The sequence below is a fragment of the Fundulus heteroclitus genome, chromosome 17, assembly GCF_011125445.2.
Source record: "Fundulus heteroclitus isolate FHET01 chromosome 17, MU-UCD_Fhet_4.1, whole genome shotgun sequence".
NCBI lineage: Eukaryota > Metazoa > Chordata > Actinopteri > Cyprinodontiformes > Fundulidae > Fundulus > Fundulus heteroclitus.
Window position 1 is genome coordinate 18,290,516 of NC_046377.1, and position 21,961 is coordinate 18,312,476.

A 21,961-nucleotide genomic window follows, 5' to 3' on the forward strand; every position below is an offset into this window, starting at 1 on the left:
GGTTAATTTGCACATTCATAGAGAGCCTAATGAGACTAAACTATGGGCAGGAGAAGAAGGTAACAAGGTCCACTGCAATTTTCACAGACACACAAAGGGATGAAAAAGATGGAAAAGGTTCAGTATTGGGTATAATATGCACCGCTCCTGTCAATTTAGATTTCTCTTTACCACATACACAGCATTGCTGCTAAAGCCTCCTTTAAAAAATGTGTGAAATGTGGGGAGATGTGTTATTGTTAGAGACAATTAGGCCAATGCACAAACATGCATTATGCTTGTTATTGATTACTGATTTACTAAAAATCAATAAAAAGGCCACATTCTTACCCTCCCAATTTGTTGTACCTTTAACCTGAAAATTATCACTTGATTTAGGGTGATTATTTGATTTAATAATCAATAAATTCAACAATTCACATTTTATACAGTTGCATCAAATGTATTTTTCCAGTATTTTTCTTTCTGTAGTCATTTCCTTAAATGTGTTAATGTGTTTTAATCATGGTTTATATTGTAATTTTATATACATTTAAAAATGTAAGACTTTTCTACTTTACTTATATTTCACTCTGGATAACTTTGACATTTCCTTTTTTTACTAATACGTTTTTTTCTAGATCCAAGTAAGAAACAGGAAAAAATAAGCAAAATGATCAAGACAATATTTGGGAAAACCTTAGATCTTCTGTGAAAAAGTTCTTTCAGAGATTAAAAGAAAAGCAAGGCTGCTTGGAGAAAAAAAAAGTAAAACTTTTGCATGAAAGTATTTATTTAACTTTCAGTAAACAGACCTTTGATTACTGCAATCAGACTGTTAAACTGTTCAAACAACAGTGATGCAAAAGATCCCAGCTCAGATCTTTACCTTGCTTGGAGACTAAGAAAACAGCTATCTTGATTACTTTATAATGCTATATATATATATATATATATATATATATATATATATAACCCAAAGATGAAGAAAACCTCTCATAACTCTTGTATAGTGATGGAATTTTGACCACAGCTGTGTGACAATTTATTTTACTCCTGAATGAACTATTGAAGGACTTAGAAGATATATCTCAATTTGAAAAATGCCAGGTAATTCCAACCAAACTTTGACCACTGGTGTTATAGCTTCAAATCCACAGTATATAAAAAAAATAATCTGCTGTAAGATGAACTCATGCTTGTTGTTCTGATTTTACAATGCTTATTTACAAAAATAAAAAAAAACAACAACAACTTCAAGCTCTTCCGGTGCAGTGTGTCTTTAATTCTTAGTTTATATATATATATATATATATATATATATATATATATATATATATATATATATATATATAAACCTTTGTGTGAATCTGGTTGCTTCAGTTTGTGTTCACTTTGCTGCTTGTGTATCTACATTTCCTCACTGTGGGAAAAGCAAGAGTATTCTATTCTATTTTATTTTATTCAATTGTTCTGCGGTTCTTAAGATGCTGTTTCTAAAATGCCCTGTAGATGGCTGCCCAACAGAAAAAAACTGATGTGGCGGATTCATTGAAGCAGAAAAAGTCCAGTTTTTCATAAGGTGGAACACAATCAGAACAACAAAATACAATAACTGTAAACCACTGATTCCTGTCTAATTTAAGGCTATTAAATTTAGCAATTAATTAACTAGGAAACTTGAAGCATGAGGGGAAAAAAAACTATATAAAATGAGTGATAAAATGAGATCTAGAGCTAACAACGTTCCTCTCTGAATAGTGAGCCTCAGAGCACTACGTCAGGATGAATAAGCACCAAAACTGAATCAGATCTCATAATTAACAGATGAGACACCACTGACTCGGATAATCTGGATTTATCTCTGGACTTGATATGCACAAAGTCTTTATAAAGTTTGTGAGATCCAGAAAGCAATTCTTAGAAGAGACTGCAAGATTTCCAGTCGCAGCAAACACCGAACAAGCTTAGCTCCTTTAATCTTTCATCCAATTTAGGGGGATAAGGGCCCGACTGCAGCGTGGCGGACTGAAGCAGGGCATCTGACATGAAAATGGAGAGTAAACAGAGATGGGGGTGGAAAAAACGCAAGAGAATAAATAGATGACAGAGAGTGAAAAGGTAACAGGCCCCTAATGGAGTGGGTGTCCATTATTACTCTCCTGCTGAGAGGAGCTGAAGCGCTGAGAAGATGAAAACAGTGAAAGAGGGCAATGTGCAGGGGGGAGGGGGGGGGGGGGGGGGTTCGAAGTGACTGTTGTCACAGGAAGTAAATACATCCAAATATATTCACACGTATAGCTTATCCAACACCAACACATCTATTTCATGCTTTAAACAACAACTTGATTTATCTAAATAAACTGTGTTTATACTTAATAAAAGGCTTGATTTAGCAAATAGCAAAGATGGTCTGAGGAACACTTTCAGCTTGTTGAAGAAGATTAAGCTAAACCTGTGATTTCTATGGTTCAGATATTCCCGTTATAATTAGGGACTTGGATAAAAGTACGTAAAAATTAGCAAACATATATCACACAGTGTACATTTATTCTCGTTCCCAGAATACGGGTCAAGAGCTCAATGTGGGGTTTTGATGGCTTATCTTTGGGCTAATTGTTCCAGGACATGAAAGCAGACATTTTAAAACAATAAAAGCATCATTAATGTTGTTGGGATAGTTTGCTTTAGCGATGTGCAAACTGAAAACAGCGATAATTTGGGTCCTACGTCTCTGCCACAATTAATTTCTTAGACCAAAGTGGAAAGGAGTTTGGGAACCTCTTGCTTGTATCGTCTGAACTGGGTTCTCATTCTGAAAAACATAATTCTTATGATGAAATCTTGTAAATCTGACTTTTTTCACAGGTTTCTCACAAGCCCCAAACTTCAAAATCCCCATGACTTCTCTCTGCATACGAAGTGCCAATAACTTCAGTAATAAACTGTTCAGTTGTCCTTCTGACAGCTTTTATTACAGAAAATCATTCAATCATATAATGTCCAACTTCTACCTGTAAATATTTCTACAGTGTATAACATGCAGAGGAATATTCTGTATTGTTCGGTATTGTACTGCAAAGCTGGATTTTCACCGAACCAAGAGGATAAAATAAACCAGAACAGGGTCAGAATTGTGGGTCGGAGAGATAAAGGTCCGATAAAGTTTCTGTTAATGGTTTATTTTCACTTCTGACAGTTTGGACCTCATTAAATCAGGGCCTAATTCTGCGGCCCATCTACGGTGACAGTCAATAAATTAGAATATGTGCACCGATGAGACTCGTTTGTCAGTTTAAAAGTGTATTTTGAAATTAACCCTTAACAACCTATAACAACCTTTACGCAGGCATTAAACATACCTTTCACTAAGCCCACATTTCAGGATTAAACATTATCATTATAATTTTTTTGTCTAATGTCATAGTCTACCTTAAAATGTAATCTTTGCATTACAGAAATAAAGCACCTGTCAATAGTATAATTTATTAAATAAGACTGTTTGTGAACATGGTCCTTTGATATTTTCTGTTTAGCTAGTCTTGCTAATATTGACTAGAATAGATCTGAACACAACTGTCCAGCTGCTTAACTGATGTGCAACTACAAAACAATTGATGGTTGTTGGATATCGGCCTGAAATCTAAACTTTACAACTTTCACGGCAAAATGAAATACAGCAATAATGCTTTAATTTCAAGGTTTAAAATGCTAAGATATACTGCACAGAGCTCAAAGTAAGGTTGCATGTCATTTGGTCCAGAAAACCAGAATTTCTCTGTAGCAGGAAAGACAAACTGGAACAAAGCTTGACATCTGAAATCTGGCTAGTATTGATGGAGTTTCCTCCCCAGGTCCAACCCTCAACATCCAATGCGGTTGCCATGCATATCAAAAAGTAGCCAAAGTTAAAGCAATAACCAGTTAATTTGCATATTTTGCAGCTGTATCTCATTAAACCAGGGGCACAAAGTCCTGACAACAGAGCTAAGCCCCTTCAAAGAGCTACAAACCTAGACAGGCTTTTAGGGACTGCCTAACACAGATGCTGATAAAGAAGGGGCTAAACTCAAATGTAAAAGACTTCTTAGGAGTTATACAACTAAACAAGTACTTTAACTTTTATATTTTCCTTACTTTATGATTTAACTGAAGAATACCTAAACAAAGACCCACTCCCTTCGGATCTACATGTAATCCTGGTTTGGGGAGAGCCAGACATCCATGATGTTGAGTGTCATACATTCCTAATAAAGGCAGATATAAAAAAAACAACAATTGCCTCGACACCAAATCATCTGAAAACACAAATTTAATAACTTCCTCAGGTGTCATTAGTTCTCCGTAGCAACCGGTTCAGGAACACTTACGACATCATCATAGATATTACACTACATAGAAATTAAAAACTAAGTTAGCAGAAAGGACCAAAGGAAAGGGCAACATCCTCATTAAATCATGAGAATTAAAAAGCTTATGCTTTTAGTCTTTAAATATTTTTAACAATATAAAACTGCCTAGTGTTGTGTTTGGGTTAAGAAACACAAACAAAATCATTTAAATTATTATCTTTCATATCCATTTCAGTCATGTAGGGAGAAACAAGGACAGTAATGGCATTTCTAAATAGAAGAATTGTTGCAGTATTTTTAAATGTCTCGATGGCATTTTATAAATGCTAATTTTTAACGAGTATTTTGACCTAAACTCCACCTGAATGTTTACATCTCCATCAGGGAATAAATAACCTGCGGAGTTTAACGCTTATACAACAAAAAGGAGAAATCATCCCGGTTCTGTATTTTTCATCAGTCTTATAAACTCGTGGTAAGAAAGGATTTGGATGATTTTCTGCAATAACTAGTTTTATTTGAACTTAAATCATCACACATTTTGACCTGTGGCTTTCCTCCTATTAAAACTTAAAATATAAAGGAGGGCATGTGTTTCTTCATAAAACTAAACTATGTACACTGCTTTAACATCCAGAAATAAAGCAAAGCTACGATTGTCTTTTCTAGTGTTTTGCCTGAAAACACAATCGAGCAGCCGAATGGGATTATGCACAATAACCCTTTCTGCTGCTGAAAGGGGAAACACCTGTGATGACACATCAGTGCCATCCAGATGCTCTTATCTTTCAAGCCAGCAGACGAGGGTTTGGAGGGTTTTGGAGGGTTTGGCATTACTGAGTTTAGGGAGGCTCGTTGCACCTCATATCCCATAGTTTTTCCCCCATCTCATCCCAGATGGATGTAATCGCTCTCATTGTAAGGCTGAATGGAGCTCCTGTGATGCAAGAGTGCTTTCTCACATATGTGTAATAGGAGACCATCAGGTAGCCAGAAGAAGGATTGTGGACAAAAGCCGAGCCGAGCTCTGAAGCCATCTATTTTTTATTTATTTTGCATTGCAAGCTGGGAGCTTTTTTAACAAAGTGACTCCTTTTTACTGCTATAGGAGTAGAGAGATGCCTAAAATTGATTCTGCAGTACAGGTTTTGTGCACAGATACAGACATTTCCTCGAATGTGGCCACTGTGGGCGCCTGCAGAGTTGAGGCAAATGAACACCAATACGGCTCAGTTAAATATAGCTCGCCTGTCATCTTAGCTTTCCTCCCATCATTTAGGATTTGCCATGGTGGGTGCACCCAGGGGTGGCTGTCGGTTCAGTTTTACACACTCAGCTCAGTGGTGAATCATACATATCTCCAACAAACACACAAGCATTTACAGTGAAAGCTCTTGCCTGCGCTCCACAGCCACATAAACAAGCTCCTTGACATCTGACAGAGGTCGCCAGTATCATGTTGTCGTCTTGTTCGCAAGAGAGAAACAAACATTATCCTCAACAGAAGCTTTTTAAACTGTTTAGTGATCCAATCACCATGACTGGCTTAAAACCTTTTTTTTATACCCTATTCTTTTAAAAGCCCATCTATCCATTTTCATCAGCCTCTCCAAGCTACGTCACATTACTCCTTCTCCAGCTTCTTCTGGGGGATCTCACACTATTCTCAGGGCAGAAAAGAAACATAGCGCCCGCAGTGAATTTGTGAGTCTGCCCTGAGGTGTTCTTTGAGTGCGATAGCCTGGAAAACCTCAGGCACCCAGGAGGCATCTTGATCAGGAGCCTGAACAACTTGGATGACTTCTTTTGAAGCAGAGCAGTGGCTTTACTTCATTGATGGAGGTTCTTATCTCTAAAGCAGAGCCTGGCCACCCAACGGAAATGCCTCATTTCTGCTGCTGTATCTGGGATCGCTCTCGTTCTGTCATCATACATATCATGACTATGGGTGAGGATCAGACAGACATGTAAATCATTTCTGCTCAGCTCTTTCTTTATAGCACGCTGGAGCATCTCCAACATCCCTGCAGTTGAGGTCCCCATCCATCTATCCATCTCCTGCTCCATCCTTTCATTAAGCAAGAACTTGCCTCCACCAGAGGCGGAGACTGACCCAAGAAGAAGCGCCGCAGCCTTAGACTCAAAGCAGCAAAGTCTCATCCTAGCTGTAAAACGCATGCTGAAGGGTCGTGGCTTATTCACTCCTGTAGAAATGGTTCAGAAATACTGACATCTGAGTGTGGAACGTTCTTAACATCATTTTGGACAAAATAAGGGGAGTTGGGTCCAATTTGGACCATTACACAATTTTACAGTGGTCCAACCTTTAAATAAATTTTTTTCCATCTTATTTTATGTGATGATTTTCACAAAAAAAAGTCAAATCAAATGAGAAAAATACATAAAAAAACAGAGAATAATGTATTTGTCAATAGGGGAACAATAAGCCGTACACTCCATAGAGCCAGGCTTTAGAGAGTGTCCAGAAAAAGAAAATGTCATTAAAAATAAGATGGCCTGTTTTGAGTTTGCCAAATGGCACGTGGGCAGCCCCTTAGATGTATGAAAGGAAGGTGCTCTAGTCAGATGAGACTAAAACTGAACTTTTCAGCCACCAGGAAAACGCTATCCCGTCACTCCAAGATCACCATCCCTGCAGGGAAACATGGTGGTGGCAGCATCAGGCTGTGGGGATGTTTTCAGCAGCAGGGGATGGCCAACTGCTCCGTGTCGAGGGAGAGATGGATGGAGCTAAGAGCAGATATATTCTTGAGCAGGACCGGTGTCACTCTGCCTGTGGTTTCAGAACTTGCAGCAGGACAATGACCTGAAGCATCCTGCTAAAGCAACACTGAAACTACGGTGACTGTATCCTGACCAAAAATAACGCAAGCTTTCTGAAACATGAGCTCCTGCAGACAGGACTCTGAAGGGATTATAGATCCCCGGAGGGAGGAGAAGTCTTTAATTATGTCAGTGAAGCCTTTTCCCCACTCTGCACACCTGATGATGGTCACTCTGCACACCTGATGATGGTCACTCTGCACACCTGATGAGTGCACCGGTCCAAGCAGACTCTCTCCCAGCCGCTGGACTGACGGCGACCGCCACACAACTTAAACGCCCCCATCAAACAACCTTCTTTTCATCAGAACGGTTCACATAAGAGGCTGTGTCTGGGCTGAGAAAATGAACTCAGGATAAAACTGTTAAAATGTTGTTTTAATTGGCCAAATTGTGAGTCTTTATCTGTTTTGATCTATCTTGATAAATGGTTCATGGCCTGTAGCTGGGCAGCGCTTAATGAAATCTCTTTACACTACATTCAGTCGATCATACGCTGATGGTGGTGAGCTACATTGGAGCTACAGCTGCCCTGAGGCAGAGTCAAGGACCGCAGTACTTCTGATTATCAAAATGTAAAATATACAGAAATAAAATGTAGCTCTTCAGTAGATAGTTTATGTGCATCAGTCTATGGCAGCAGCAGCAGCAGCATTCTCCAATGGGAGAGCGATAAATTGTAAATCTAAAAATGTGATGGCTGATTGTGTCATGCTATGGAAACAAAACTTTTCCATCTTAAATGCTAACCACTTGGTGCTACTTCGTTAACCGGTGCAGCGGCGACACGTCCAGGTGCAGTTCCCTCACCTTTCGCTTGCATCATGCCAGAAATTAATCATTAACTTACAGCATTTTATTGGTCAGTAAACCTTTAAAGCGACTGGAGCACACGGGGATGGTTTGAGGACGTGTCTTTGGGAAGATTTAGCGCAGTCTGACGTTTCTTTTCAAACTACATTTACTCTGTTAACCTATAGCGTTAGCTGTAATATAACGATTGCAAGCGGAAATAAATCCGGGTTGTGTGCGCTTGAACGTCCGAACAGAAGAAAAATAAACATTCGGTAGCTGACTTTTTTTCATAACATCTATGGCAGCATCGTTAATCATGGTCGGGGACCACAGGCTAAGATAAAATGATACACTGTTGAGTGTAAAAATCGTTTACCGTGTATTCCTGTACTGTAAATTAGTTGTGTGATCAGGGGAGAGCTGGTATGTATATGTGCTGGGTGAAGTGTCTTGCCAATGAGACGGTGGGAGAGGGGGTTTGAACCGGCAGCTCACCGGTTACAGGACAAACTCCTAGCTCCTGCACTCCAATCAGTCCATGTGATTACTAGTTAACACAACATTAAGATCAATTGTCCAAAAGGTTATAGTTTTCTAAAACAGCACATTGTTTTTGAGATTTTATTAAATGTTTTACTTTCCCTTTTGCTTTGCATTGCAAACTGGTAGTTTAAACACATTGAGACTGTAAACCTTTAAAGCTAATTTGGCCTTCAAATCAAGCCGTGGTTCTAAAACATAAATATTCACACTGAACTGTGACATCATTGCATAATGTTGTTGGTTTCAGTTTATTCTTATTAACCTTTCAACAATTTTCTAACTGTACCTCTTCAGTTTTCCTTATATTTTCATTTTACTTTGCAGTCGAGTTGAATGTTTTAACCTATTATAACCTATAAAATCTGCTGAATCAGCATTCTGCAGATTTTCTTATGGAAAATTAAATGGTCAATGATTAAGAGATACCTTGGTATAACTGTGAAACATTGGTTGAAACATAATTATTTGATGTTCATGTGATAATTTAGGCCTAAGGACAAACAGTACAGGTCTGGGTTCCTAACCCCGTAAATCCACATCCTCCGATTCTGTACGTGTCCATTCTGTTCCAGACCGCCTCCACGAGTCCATGAAAAGCGACGCCTACAACATCCAATCTCCGTCTAGCTCCGCTCCAAAGGAGAGCATGTACGATCATCGTCATTACAAGCAGGATGCAAATCTATTTGGAGAAGATTACCAAGACAAAGCTGCTTCTTTACTTGGTGCAAAAAGAGTGCTTTGCATCTCATATTTAAATAAAACAGTTAATCTTATCCTGAATAATTAAAAAAATATATTTTCAGGTTAATCTCTGTTTACAACATTTAATTTTGACAAGCTAGACGTTGTTGACGTTCTTTTTCCTGTTTGCTATGATTGCAGTTGTGAAGCTTGACCCGGCTGGAGCCCGGCGGACCGGAACAGAGCAGAAAATTGGCCTTTTTCTGTATTTTGGTGAACGATGGAGAGCGGGTCTGATGATGGTGACGTTTGGAGTAGTCACAGAGAATGTGGAACCTTTCTCGTTTATTCAAATCACAACGTAGTTACTCCGTCGGTCAGACGTGTGCGTATGTGAACGGAACGGAGGATGGAGTCTGGGGGTTAGAGCTTGACTTGGAAAAAATAAATTGTGAACATCTCTGCTTTTGTGACATATAACTGAACTGAATTAGAGTTCAGAATACAAAAACACCTGTATGCCCCCACGCACTGCTGAGTCTTTTCATGTTGATAAAGTTAAATGACAGTCAAATGACTGAACGAGTGCTAGATCACGACTAAGTTCACAAAAGCCTTGATGATTAGACAAATTAGAGGTTACGTAAAAAGCTGAATGTTATGTGGACCTTCTTAAAAGCAACAGTGGCTTTGTTTCCATCTTCCTATTTAAATATTTTTGTCTTTTTTATCTTCTATTTCTATGTTGAATCATGCATCTTAATGCAGTAGCACAGAAAAAAACATGGCCCCTGTTGTGAACATATTAGTTTTAGGAATTGACATATTCTGTGTCAGTTTAGGTCAATATCTAGCTTTTGATTGCAGCGTCATTGCTCTGGTATATTTAAAGATCCCTCCATGCATGTACTCTAAAAGCTCAAAATCGTGCTGCAATCTGGCCGCTGCTCCTTTGACTTGTTTCCTCCGGTTCATTTCAAATTCCCCATTGTGCACTTCCCTCCTGCCTCGACTCTTTCCGCCACAATTACCATACACCTGGGTCCACTTGCCTTCTGCTTGACAGGCCAGTCTCGCTATAAGCCTAAACGACGTGCAGTACAGTAACACGGAGTGCATTAAAAGCTCAGAGCTCCCTTTCATCTATAAAAACCGGCGCGAGCAGCCATTTGGCAACAGTGGGTGGGGGGGACCATCCCCTGCTGCCATTTTATGATAGCAGCATTAGCTTTCACCTCGCCGTTTCTTGCTTCGTGAGATTGTGAATGTTTTGAACTTTCACCACATCAACCAGCCAATAAATTGTTTAAGAACTTGCCATCTCTGTTCATGTAGTTCCTTACATGGCAAGAAAATAAAAAAATACATACTTAAACAGAAATTACATACACAAATTGCACTTTAACTTTTAAGGTTTCTCTACTTTTTCAATTGCCTTTTCCTTGTAAAAAAAATAGCCTTAAATGTGTAGTAGAGGGATGAAATAATGGGCAGGTCTTTAACAACAATAATTAGCCTCCAAGCACAGCCAGAGCTTAAGAAGGAGGACATGTAATTGATGGGCTGGGATCAGCCTTCTCCCCTTTTGTCATCCTGTTTACCATGCCTAATTATGGCTCACAGTGGAAGATGTGGGAATTATCATTAACCAATGTATAATCAGAAATAATTCTTTTGATTTGCTCTTCATGAAGCGGTCCGTGAGCATACCCTCATACTGGGCTACTTAAAAAAAGGCTTTAAAATGTTGTTTTCAGAAATTCTAGTCGACTTTTCATGTTGCCGCTTCTTAACCGCCGTGATGCTCAGAGCACCATGTTCTTTAGCTGTCGTCTTAAAATAATCCCAGCCTCATTACAGACAACCTACTCCCTTTTTCACTGTTGCAGGCTGCACAGTTTATAGCTACAATACATAGCTATTATGTTGACTTGTAGACAATCAGATTTCACTGAATTGCTTAACTCCCAGAGGCTTTTTTTTTTTTTGTCCAAGAGCCAAGAAAGTGACTTATTGTCTCTAATAACCTCAAAAACTCTTTCAGCCTGCCACAGATGTGCAATTCTTTCTTGTGCAGTTCCTCCAAAATCGGTACAGAATGAAACATTTGCAACTTTAAAGCAAGTATATATAATATTGGTATTATGGACACTAGAAATGATTTGTAGATTTAGTGAAAGGCTAACTTCCCGACACTAAGTCAGTGTGAGGGCAATAAGGCTAAGAAAGTGTTTTGTGTCCTTCTCTTTCTGTACTTCTCCAGGTGTCTCATAGAGCTGTGAGGCGGCACATAACCAAGTAATAGCCTGCAAAAAGGGGGGGGGGGGGGCTTTCAGAGGACAGAGGTGCTGTTTGGACGGTAATGAAGCTGCACTGCCCTAACCCAAGGCGATATCTCAGCATCAAACCTTTCAGCTGGACAGTTTATTTGTCTTATGCCTCTGACTGGTCCCACAGGGAGGCTTCCTCCAAGTTTCTATGTAAGCCAGCGGGCTTAAGGGATCATTAGGTAGAGGCAAAAGCGATTTAAATTTGATTAGGGAAGACAAAATGAATGTTGGTAGGTGTCCTGTAGTTTAGTTTTTTGTTCAGATAATTATTTAAGACAGTAAGCTTCAAACTGGTGATGTCTAGCTAAAAGCTTAATTGTCAGCGGACTCACTTCTTTTGTCTTAGAAGAAGCTTAAAAGAAATCGTACACCAACTAGGTTCCCCTCCTGCTGTCTTGATGCTCTACCCACAGCTTTAAGAAAGTTTTCGTCTGATCATGCCTTTAAATGGTAATGTTGAAGTTCACAGTCCAACTTGTCTTATATATTGGCCTGCTTCTACTATTCCACTGCAATGTGCTTTCCTCTGTAATGTTTCCTTGTCTTATGTTCTGTTAATGTACAGCACTTTGCATTGTCTTGTTACTGAAATGTGCTCCCCAGATAAACTTGCCTTCCATTGTCATTGTGCGAGTAATTTATGGTGAAACAAAGTAGAGTTTCTGAGGTGCTTCCTGAAAGATGACATGTTATTTGTAATGGTGTTGCTTTGAATCTTTTTTTTATTGCCAAAATAGTTTGACATGTTATGTCAAATTAGAGTGTCTTGCAAAAATATTCACTCCTAATTTTTTATATTCATGTTTGGCATTTTTTTGTTTTTGTTGCCTCACAATGTGGAATTAAAACAGATTGTTGAGTTTGCACCATTTAATTTACAGAACATACCCACCCAACTTCGAGGATGAATTTTTTGTCTTTAAACAGCAAAAGGACAAATTAACAGAAAACTTCATGGTGCATGACTGTTCACCCATGCTAAAGTCTTTGTAGAACCTCTTTTTGCTGTAGTGATTTTGGATATGTCTCAATGAGACCTATCCCACCTCTGGGGAATTTTACCCATTCCTCAACTCCAGCTCCTTCATGTTGGATGGTCCTCCCTTGTAAACAGCAATCTCAAAGTCTAACAACACAGTCTCAATTTTTTTTGAAGTCTGGGCTTTGACTAGGCCATTCCAACACATTTAAATGTTTCCCCCAAAGTTTGAAATCTTTGAAATCATTCTGCGTACGTCATTCTGCGAACTCAAGTTGAGAACTTCTAGGAAGTATCCAGATGTCTCTCCTCTGCGTTCAAACTTAATGCGTCAGAGACTCAGAAGCAAGGCTATGCCGTGCTTTTACTTAGATGTGACTTCTTTATTTATTTTAGGTAAGGAAGGCGATGGGTGCCATCTAGTGCCTGTAAATACAAATTGCAACAGCTAAAATACGGGGAAACAGAGCGTTTAAAAGGGACACTTCAGTTTGGTTAAAATAATGGGAAATCCTGGCTAATATGGGACAGTGAGCGACCCAAATAACAGCACACAAACAGAAGTCCAAAAGGTCAATTAACTGTTGCAATTATTCCTAGATTTGCTTCACATTGAAAGGTTTTGTAGATTTTTAAGTCACTTTTAAAATAAGTTTCTGACTTTCAATGATAGAATTCTGATTTTAGGCAAGTATTCTGACTTGGAAGTCAGAAATCTAAAGTTACAACGACAAACAGGACTCAATATAAGCATTAGCATGCTAATCTATGCGAATCAAACTTGCACTTTATCAATCTATACCAACGAGCAATGCAATCCCTTTTGATTGATGCAGGGTAGAATTTATGTATTCAACTATTATTTTATCTTGTGACAAATGGCTATTAAACTATGAAAGGAATTAGCATTAGCGTGCTAAAACATTAGCCAGCTCAAGATGCCTGAAACATATTAAATATAATGCTCTATCACATTGTGATGCAGTACAGAAAATCTCTGCGTCACTTTTTGTTGTAACTTGTGACAGGTTTGCAGTGGACCACATGTCGGAGTATTATTTCAAGGACCAATCCATTAGCATTGTGCTTTAGTACATTATAATCAATCCCACAGTGTAATGAGGTCTATTTCACCAATTCAGTATAGAATTTTTATTCCTTTTATGGTATCGTGTGTTTAGATATACAGCTGCAGTTTGGAACATAAGATGGCTGAGTAACTATTCAAAGAATGAGTGAAAAAACCAGCCCACGAGAGTATATAATTGTGTGATTATAAATAGCAAATTATAACATCTTAGAAAAGGTTACTTTTGTACTACACACTGTGAAATATCAGTGTTCCAGAAATACAAAGCTTTTAAGATCTTTTCCCCAGTTTTCGAACCAGGAAAAGGTTTTCAGTGTCCAGTGCCTAAAAGCTTTAAGAGCACCCAGGTAATAACTAGTGATTTTAAAATCTAGAGGCTCTTCGCCATCACACGAGCACAGTGATGAGTCACACTAAAGCTGAAATATCTTTTATTTGTTTAAGTGTTAATGAATAAAACCATTACATGCTATATATATATATATATATATATATATCCATTAGGCATAGACGTGAACCAGAAGACAGTTTTCTTTCAGGTAAAATTCAAACGGAGTTTCTGTTACGACAGAGAAAGAGAAACAACAGTGTTTGGGAGCAGCAAAAAAGAGAGTGCTGTTGTGCACATGTAATTACAGACAAAGGCGCTGTCACTGGAAAAGTCAGTGGGTACATATTAACTCCATTTCAGCTCACCTGACAAGCCACCCACGTCCATTTTTTTCAGGTTTTTGGCCTCAAGGACGACCACGGTCAGCTTGCCGGCGGTGGGAACGTATCGCAGAGAGAAGCAGATATCACCCAGCTTCTCTTGCTGTTAAAGGGGAGAAACGATGCAGCAGATGAGAACACCTTTACAGGGTTACTACATATTCATTATGTCAAAAAAAAAAAAAATCCAGGCTTTTCCAGACTCAATTTGTCAGAGTTACCAGTCCTATTTAGCCCATTTTTGCAAAAAATAAATACAACGTTTCACTGTGGATGATGAATGGATGGGTTGATGGTAGATGAATTAATAGATGGAATGATTAATGAATGGACTGATTATGGAAAATGGAGCGATTGGTGGGTGGAGGGTACATTTTTGGCATTGTCAGTGTATAACAATTATTTTTCCCATTCTTAATCAGACATGGACATAACTAAATCTAATTCCATACTTTTCCAGAATTATTAGGAACCTTGGTGCTAAAAACCTCAACAGAAAACAACATTTTCTGTCTCACTGGGTGAGTGGAAATGTAAGAGAGATTACAAACTTTTCAGATGAGCAAACACTAAGCTGTCATTTGCCCTCAGAACAAAGCAGACATGTTTATTACTGTTTATTTCAGCTCTTCACAAGCGGAAGAAATAAAATCAGATGTTCGGAAGCATCAGTGCATCTGAATTAAAGATTAATGTACCGAACACTGACAGAGTTATTGCACAATGCTCAACTCAAACCAGAGTGCGTGAACATCATTTATTTTAAATGCATATCATGAAGTTTGCAAACTACGAGAAAACAGATGAACATCTAAACCATTTTCTTTTGAATATTTAAAAAAGTTAAATATCACTAAGCAAAACAGCTGTCTAAAAGATTTCCTGTTTAATATGTTGATGGCCAACTTTAAAAATATGCAAACTAAGCTACTCAGTTTGGCAAACTTAGCTTTGTTTGGGATCAAACTGTATCTTTGAAGTGTTCTCTGCTTTAAAATCAGCTTTTTTCTGCACTTATGTCTCTGCTGGATAAGGGCTGCAATCACTTCATCTCTTCTCACAAATCAGCATCACAACACTGCCTCATTACAAAGGACCGATGAAAAACTTATTCACATTCTGGACTTCATTTTCATCAAACTAATGAAAGCAGAATCAGAGCACACCTGTTGGGTCACACCTGTATGAAGTGTGGCTATTTTAGAGATTTAGAGAAATGTTTTTAGTCATCTACACACCGGTCCTGAATATCGACCTTGGTTACACTTCAGAAAGTTTTCATCAGAGTTTAATGCGGATTTGTTTCCTGTTGCAGAATCAGACTGCTGTTTTGTTATTTTGTTTTATCCAACAATTGTGGCTGCCAGCTGATATAAAAACTTAAAAGAAATTTTTCTTCTACTTACGTCATATAAGGCTGCAGAATGTAAAAGTGCACATAAATAAAACCTTCATTAACAGTAAAGATGGGGGTCTTTATGCTTCCTTTAAAACAAAAAAGTCTAACTCTTGCCTATTGGACTTGGAACATTTCGATAGCTTTACATGGATGGATATTAAATACAATAAATATCTTGCACAGAAACATTCTTAAAAGTTCTTCTAAATATTATAATCTGTAGTAAACTAAAAATGAAAGAGTAACTGGTTTAGCCAGAAAAGCATTAAGGCGTCAGCATGAGAAACGCAAAGCATCACGCCGGGTCACTACATCAACAAGAAGCAGTGCAGCCACGCCCTGAAGGAACCAAGTGATGCCCTTCAGCTAAACAACTCCACCAACCACTCTGTGGTGTGATAATTAACCTTCAAATCAACCCGCCGTAATGCTAAAAATAAGGTTGCCAACATGTGCTATATGCCATGACATTTACCATGAAAATTGAATCTCCTGAGCTGCAGCCTGGAAACTCACACTCCTATTAATTGAACGGGAAGTGTGGACATATGATTAAGTGACATTTCGAGGAGAAATGGATTTCATCAGCCACGGCAACGTATTTGTGGTACAAGCACAGCAGAGTAATGACTGGAGTATCACTTATGCAATAAAAAAAAAAGCTCTAGTTATGGAAACAAGAGATACACCATGTTCAAATCTGGGCCTTGCATAAAACAACGTACAGTAAGCAGAATGTTTTCAGACTTGTGTTTCTTGTAATATTTGTACGCTTCCATGGATGAGAAGTCTTACCTCCTCCTTCTCAGCACTCTGTATATCTCTCCACTCCTCTGTTACACGGCTGAAGTCCACTTTGTTCATGGGCACCTTGATATCGCCGATGGCATCGTGCTTGGAAAAGCGGTCAAAGTCGTAAACCGTCATAACCAGCGTTTTACCACCAAGCTCTACGTAGGGCACCTAAAGAGAAAATAGGGTGATTAAAACAAGGATTCAAACCATTGACCATACAAATGTTTCTGGAAAACTCAAATATATTTTTTCAGTCACTATTGGACCCTTGGTATATGCAAAATTGTTTATTTTTTGCTGAATTTGTAGCCATCCATTCCCATTGATATCTGTATATGGGAGGTTTCTGAATATCCACAATCAGTTTCAGCCTCGCTATGGAGAGGAATATATATTAAACTTTCATCACCTGATGAGCAGCATGAAATTGTCTATTTGAGAGGGCTTTACTGTGCTAAAGAGGCAAACCACAGTGTGTCACGTAGCTCAAGAACTTAAAAAATGTGCAGTTCTTTGCACGTATCTCAGTCAGAAGGAATTATGTACAGAAAACCCAGTCTTTCTCTTTTACTGATCGTTGTGAGCTGATCACATCAAGCCTTACGGAGCCTAAAATGTTTCATGAGTCACACTGCAATTATTGACATAATTATATTATAAACTCTTTGAGAGAGCTTTTTACTCATCCTCCTCCATCCTCATTGCTAATTATAATGCAAAAGCTTCTCTCTGACAGCTCACCAGGTATAGTTGGCATTTAAAAGGCAGTTTGAAAAAATCCCAATTTTTCTTGGTCCATATGTGCCGTTTGGTTTGTCCAAACCGTGCAGAAACATTCATGCTAAATTTTAACATCATGGTGTGTCTTAGTCAGTCGAGAAGGGAGCATATGAGGAGGATTTTTTGTTTTTGACTGATGACCTATGCACTTAATTAAATCTGAAACGTCAACTTGGTGATCTGGGTCAACATGACAAATGAGCTGTAAAACATGCTGTTTATTCTGACAAACTAGAAGGAAGACGTATGCGGGGCAAGAAGAATATTCATGATGAATAATCCATCTAAAGACTGGAGCATTTCTGCACTGTCCTTTATTATGATGTACACAAGTGGGACCATTTCTGGTTAAAGTCTTGTAAAGTTCAACATTTTTCTTGCTTTCTGTTCCTGGGCTGTTTGGGGAATGATTTAAAATAAACAATGTATTAAAATTTAGATTTCGCTGTCATTGTATGGTCGGGCTGGTTTCAGATGCCAGGCTATTATGAGACACGAGGAAATGGTAACTCTCCAGCGTCTCAAAATAATCAGAGCAGCTGTGACGGTTCAGCCATTACTACCTCCTAGGATCTTTTTTGGACTCATGGAAAGCCTGACAGATGCCCAGTTTCCCCCTTTCATATGGATGGCTTGATTTTTTTTTTTTCTTGTTTCAGTTTTCTTATGTGAGCCATATCTTTGCCAAGACCCTGCATAGTCTGAATGGTTTTTTAGGGAACCATCTTGCCATCTGCTTTGATTTTATTCTAATTGGTGTTTAAAATTAGTTAAACTTATTAGTGAGACGTGAAATTTAAAGGTACTTGATGAATATGTTTTCGTTTTTTCATTACAGATTCTATTGTAGTCAAGCAGAACCTTGCAGTGTTTGAAGGGAAGGTGCCTAAATGAGCCACATTTAAATGATTTCTTTCACAAGTTGTCTGTTATGTGTGCATACAAAACTGCATCACCTCTTGAGTTTGGAAGCCTTTTTATGCCTGAATAATTCATAGGTTAGAGTTAAGGGATTTTGTAAATTGTCGGTCCAGACTGAAACTTTCAAAAACCTCAATATAAGCCAGAACTGGACTTTACTTTCTTAATGAAGGTTTCCTGATCTAAGTCTTATGAACAGAGATAATAAACAAGGTAAAAAATAATACTTGGTTGTCCTTGACTACTATTAAAACATCACAATTTCTTCTTTACAGCTGCCACATGTCTTCTTTTCCTATGATCCATTACAGATTCATAAGTATTTAAGAAAAACACTCAATAAATCATGCATTTACAAGGCTATCACATCGCATTATGCCCGATGTACATCAAACACCTGAGCTCTCCACTGTTGAGCGAATAACAAAACTTTCTCCAGCGCTAAGCAGCGGCGATGCATCCATTACGGCTGTGGCGAGGTCGGGTGTAGCGGTGCATCTGCCTGTGTTAATCCCAATCATACTGAGCCTGAGAGTTAGTGTGTGTGAGAGATATTCTGTCAGGAGCTTGTTAATGCACCAGCTGCTTGCTGTCTGCACACCTTCCCAGATTTCTAGGCTGCATGCAAATCAGATTGTCAACGGAAGCAAAAGATTTCCAGCTACAAAACTGTGGAAACGTGTTGGAGCTCACAGAAAATGCTCAAGCCATTAATGCGAGACTTACCTTGAACATGAACTGCTCATTGAAGACGGGATTTAGGGTCTTCCTGTGGACTTTGGTCTCAAATTTCTTCTTCTTGTCAGGCAGAAGGTAGACCTTCACATAAGGGTCCGATGTCCCTCCCATATCCATGGCAGGCAGCTCTGCAGCCTGGATGATCCCCACCATGAGCTGCAACGGGAAGGCACGACGTGTCAGAGAGTGCACAAATTATACCTTTGCCTGTCAACTGACACACAAATCACACATTAGATAAAGAAACACCACCTAACTATGGGTCTGGACCAAAAGGAAACTTTCCTTTAAATGTCAGCGTCAATCAGCAGGTACTAATGGTATCCTAAAGATAATTCAGTGTCATCTTAACCGGGAGACGGCTCCGATATTAGAAGGTTAGAAAGGAAGAACATGACGGCCCCTGAAGAGTCCGCAAAGGTCACGGCGTGTCACACCAGGAATGAGACGAGTGCTTTTTTTCCCCTCGTACGGTTGGTAATTGATAACCACGGCAGGGGTCCTGGGTGGCTGATTGACCCGTCAGTCAGAGGCTCGACTCAAAGGCCTCTCAGGAGGCGCCGCTAGTCAGTCAATCAGCTTCCTATCAGACAGGCATCACGCAGCAATCTGGAGGCTGACCAGGACGCCCAGCCGTGGAGCTCCACAGCTGTCAGGAGCTGCGTCAGCTTCCTGCAGCGCTGACGGCGCGGCAAACAAAAACACAAGCAACCACCAAGATATACAAAGAAAAGATTCAAGGATCAACTCTGTGGCTTTATATGATGAGTCTTGGAAAGATTCTGTCTCCTGACGCTAATTTACTGCTGAATAGATATTAATGTTCAAACAATGAGGAACTAAAACCTATAATTATGTAGCAAGAAGAAATGACAATAAAAGCACACTGTCTATTTACTTTACTTTAGTTCTTGGATACATCGAGTTCCTGAAATAAGGAGGACCTTTTATTTTACTTCCTTTTAAAGGAACTACTGTAACCGTCCCAGCACTGAGAACTCAGGTTTATTCTCTAATTTCTAATATCTGTCAGAATTACAAACAACTCAATGAAAGCTGCTAAAATCTTTAAGGATTTCTTTATGGTCTAAATCTATTAATGTTTTTTTTGTTTTATGAGCCTCTGATGTGAGTAAAGGTAGAGTTATTGTAATAAAAAAATCAAAGCACAAGCTAAATCATATAGAGGCTGGTTCTTGCCAAATAAATTAGATTTTTTTTAATTAGTTTTGAAATGACTTGGCTTCTTTCACTTGTGTTTTTCTCACTCCTGACTCTTTAGACCTTGCCTGCTCGTCACAGTTGAATTACTGACAGTAAAAACTAATTCAGAGACAAAAAGTCGACAAAGCCGCAATTAATTACTATTTCATCTAAGGAATAATTTCTAATATAAGAAGACAAAATCTTCCTTGGTGATTTAGTACACAATGTAAAACACAACTAAAACAAAACAACATAGGAAATGGTCATTTTTTTTTTTTAGATAATTTTAATTGTAATATTTTTTAGATTTTTGATATTAGACCCTTATCCTTATCCAAGTTAATGGCTTAAATTGGTAATTTTACTCTTAGAAGATTGCAACAGGTTTAGGTGTGGCCACGTTTTGGATATCAAGGCATACCAAGATTTTAAACAGCTGCAGCTAAAAAACACTTTTTTTCATCACACTATTACTATTTTTATAATCTTTTTGACAGGTACACAACCAGTCAGCTCAAACGACTCTGGACCCACATGTATAAATAAAGGTAACAAATGAATGAACCAATAAATGACGGAAGGCGGCTGCTACATTTCCACTAAAATCAGTTGTTTGGAAATATTTCCAGGTGAGAAAACTACAGACAGTACATGCTGGGAGCCTAACAGAGCATCAGCCATCACTCTTAGTCTTAAGGTAACTCTAATAAATTGTCTGGGATCAAAGAGGTACTTTATATTATATTCAGCTGAAACCTAACCAGAAGATCAGCTACCTGAGCTGCTATATGTACTAAAATAGCCAATATTAGCTTATTAACCTCAATCAGTGTGCCTCAATAAGAAGCAAACAGCAAAACAATATATTTTGTGCACAAAGCATTCTTGATTAACTGTTCATTCTCTAACAGCTCAGATTTGTTTACTTTAATATATAAAAACAATTCAATGTTATATATAACATTGTTACAATTCTAATTCATCATAAATTCATCATACCAACCCATGTTTACACATTTTGTTTTGCCTTTGCAACTAGATTCATAGTTATTTTGATAACCAGGAGGTGGCGCTAATGAGTAGAGAGACTTTATACCATCAGATGATGTGGAAACCAAACTGATACTTTGTTTTACTAGTAGCATTTTACATAATCACATCCACTGTGAGCATTTAAAGACTAGTTTCTAGAAAGTCACCAAAAGGTAGCTAAACTTTAGAGTTTATCTTTTAAAATTGTAATCAAGATGGCGCAGAGGATGGCCGCCTTGGTACTACGCCTGGAACCAAAGTCAAATTCCTTTTTTGTGCACAAATTCTTGGCCAACAAAGCTGCTTCCGATTGTTACTTCTGCTCTTAAGCAAGCTGTCAAGGTTTTCAGTTAAATTTGGTAAACTTCCACACACGTTAACATGATGGGGGTGAGATCCAGCTAATGAGGATCACCAAAGTGATGAAACATTTTAATAGGGATAGCAGACTTTCTGACTGTGACACGAATACACACATGCTTTCAAGAATAATTACAGATACTATAGGAAGTCAACCAGGTTTTGCATGATGTATTTAACAGGTTTAAGGTCTTTGGGACAAGAAGTTTTGCAGCATAACTTATCAGAACCTTCTCTAAGGGAATATTTACATATCTTAGGAGGCAAAAAGGAGCCATTCCAGCTGTCATTTGCTCTAACCTTCACTGAAGTACGCAGAGCACCGGAGACAGGAAGTGGCACTTGGGCTTTATGCGTAACAATTGCTCAATGCAAGCTGTCCTCCTGATTTCCATCCATCCATCTATCAGCACCATCAGTAGG

General features: G+C 38.5%; 1 protein-coding gene across 1 annotated transcript in view; it reads right to left on the reverse strand.

Moving 5' to 3' along the window:
* The window catches only part of syt1a (synaptotagmin Ia), a 32,859-nt gene extending 13,515 nt beyond the window's left edge, over positions 1-19,344 (reverse strand). The window contains exons 1-3 of the mRNA XM_036149300.1: positions 18,929-19,344; positions 16,502-16,669; positions 14,293-14,410 (exon numbers count right to left, since the gene is read on the reverse strand). Of these exons, the coding sequence (XP_036005193.1) occupies positions 14,293-14,410; positions 16,502-16,669; positions 18,929-19,093 (451 nt within the window). The 5' untranslated portion in view covers positions 19,094-19,344. The remainder of the gene's footprint in view (positions 1-14,292; positions 14,411-16,501; positions 16,670-18,928) is intronic.
* Between the last annotated feature and the right edge of the window lie 2,617 nt (positions 19,345-21,961).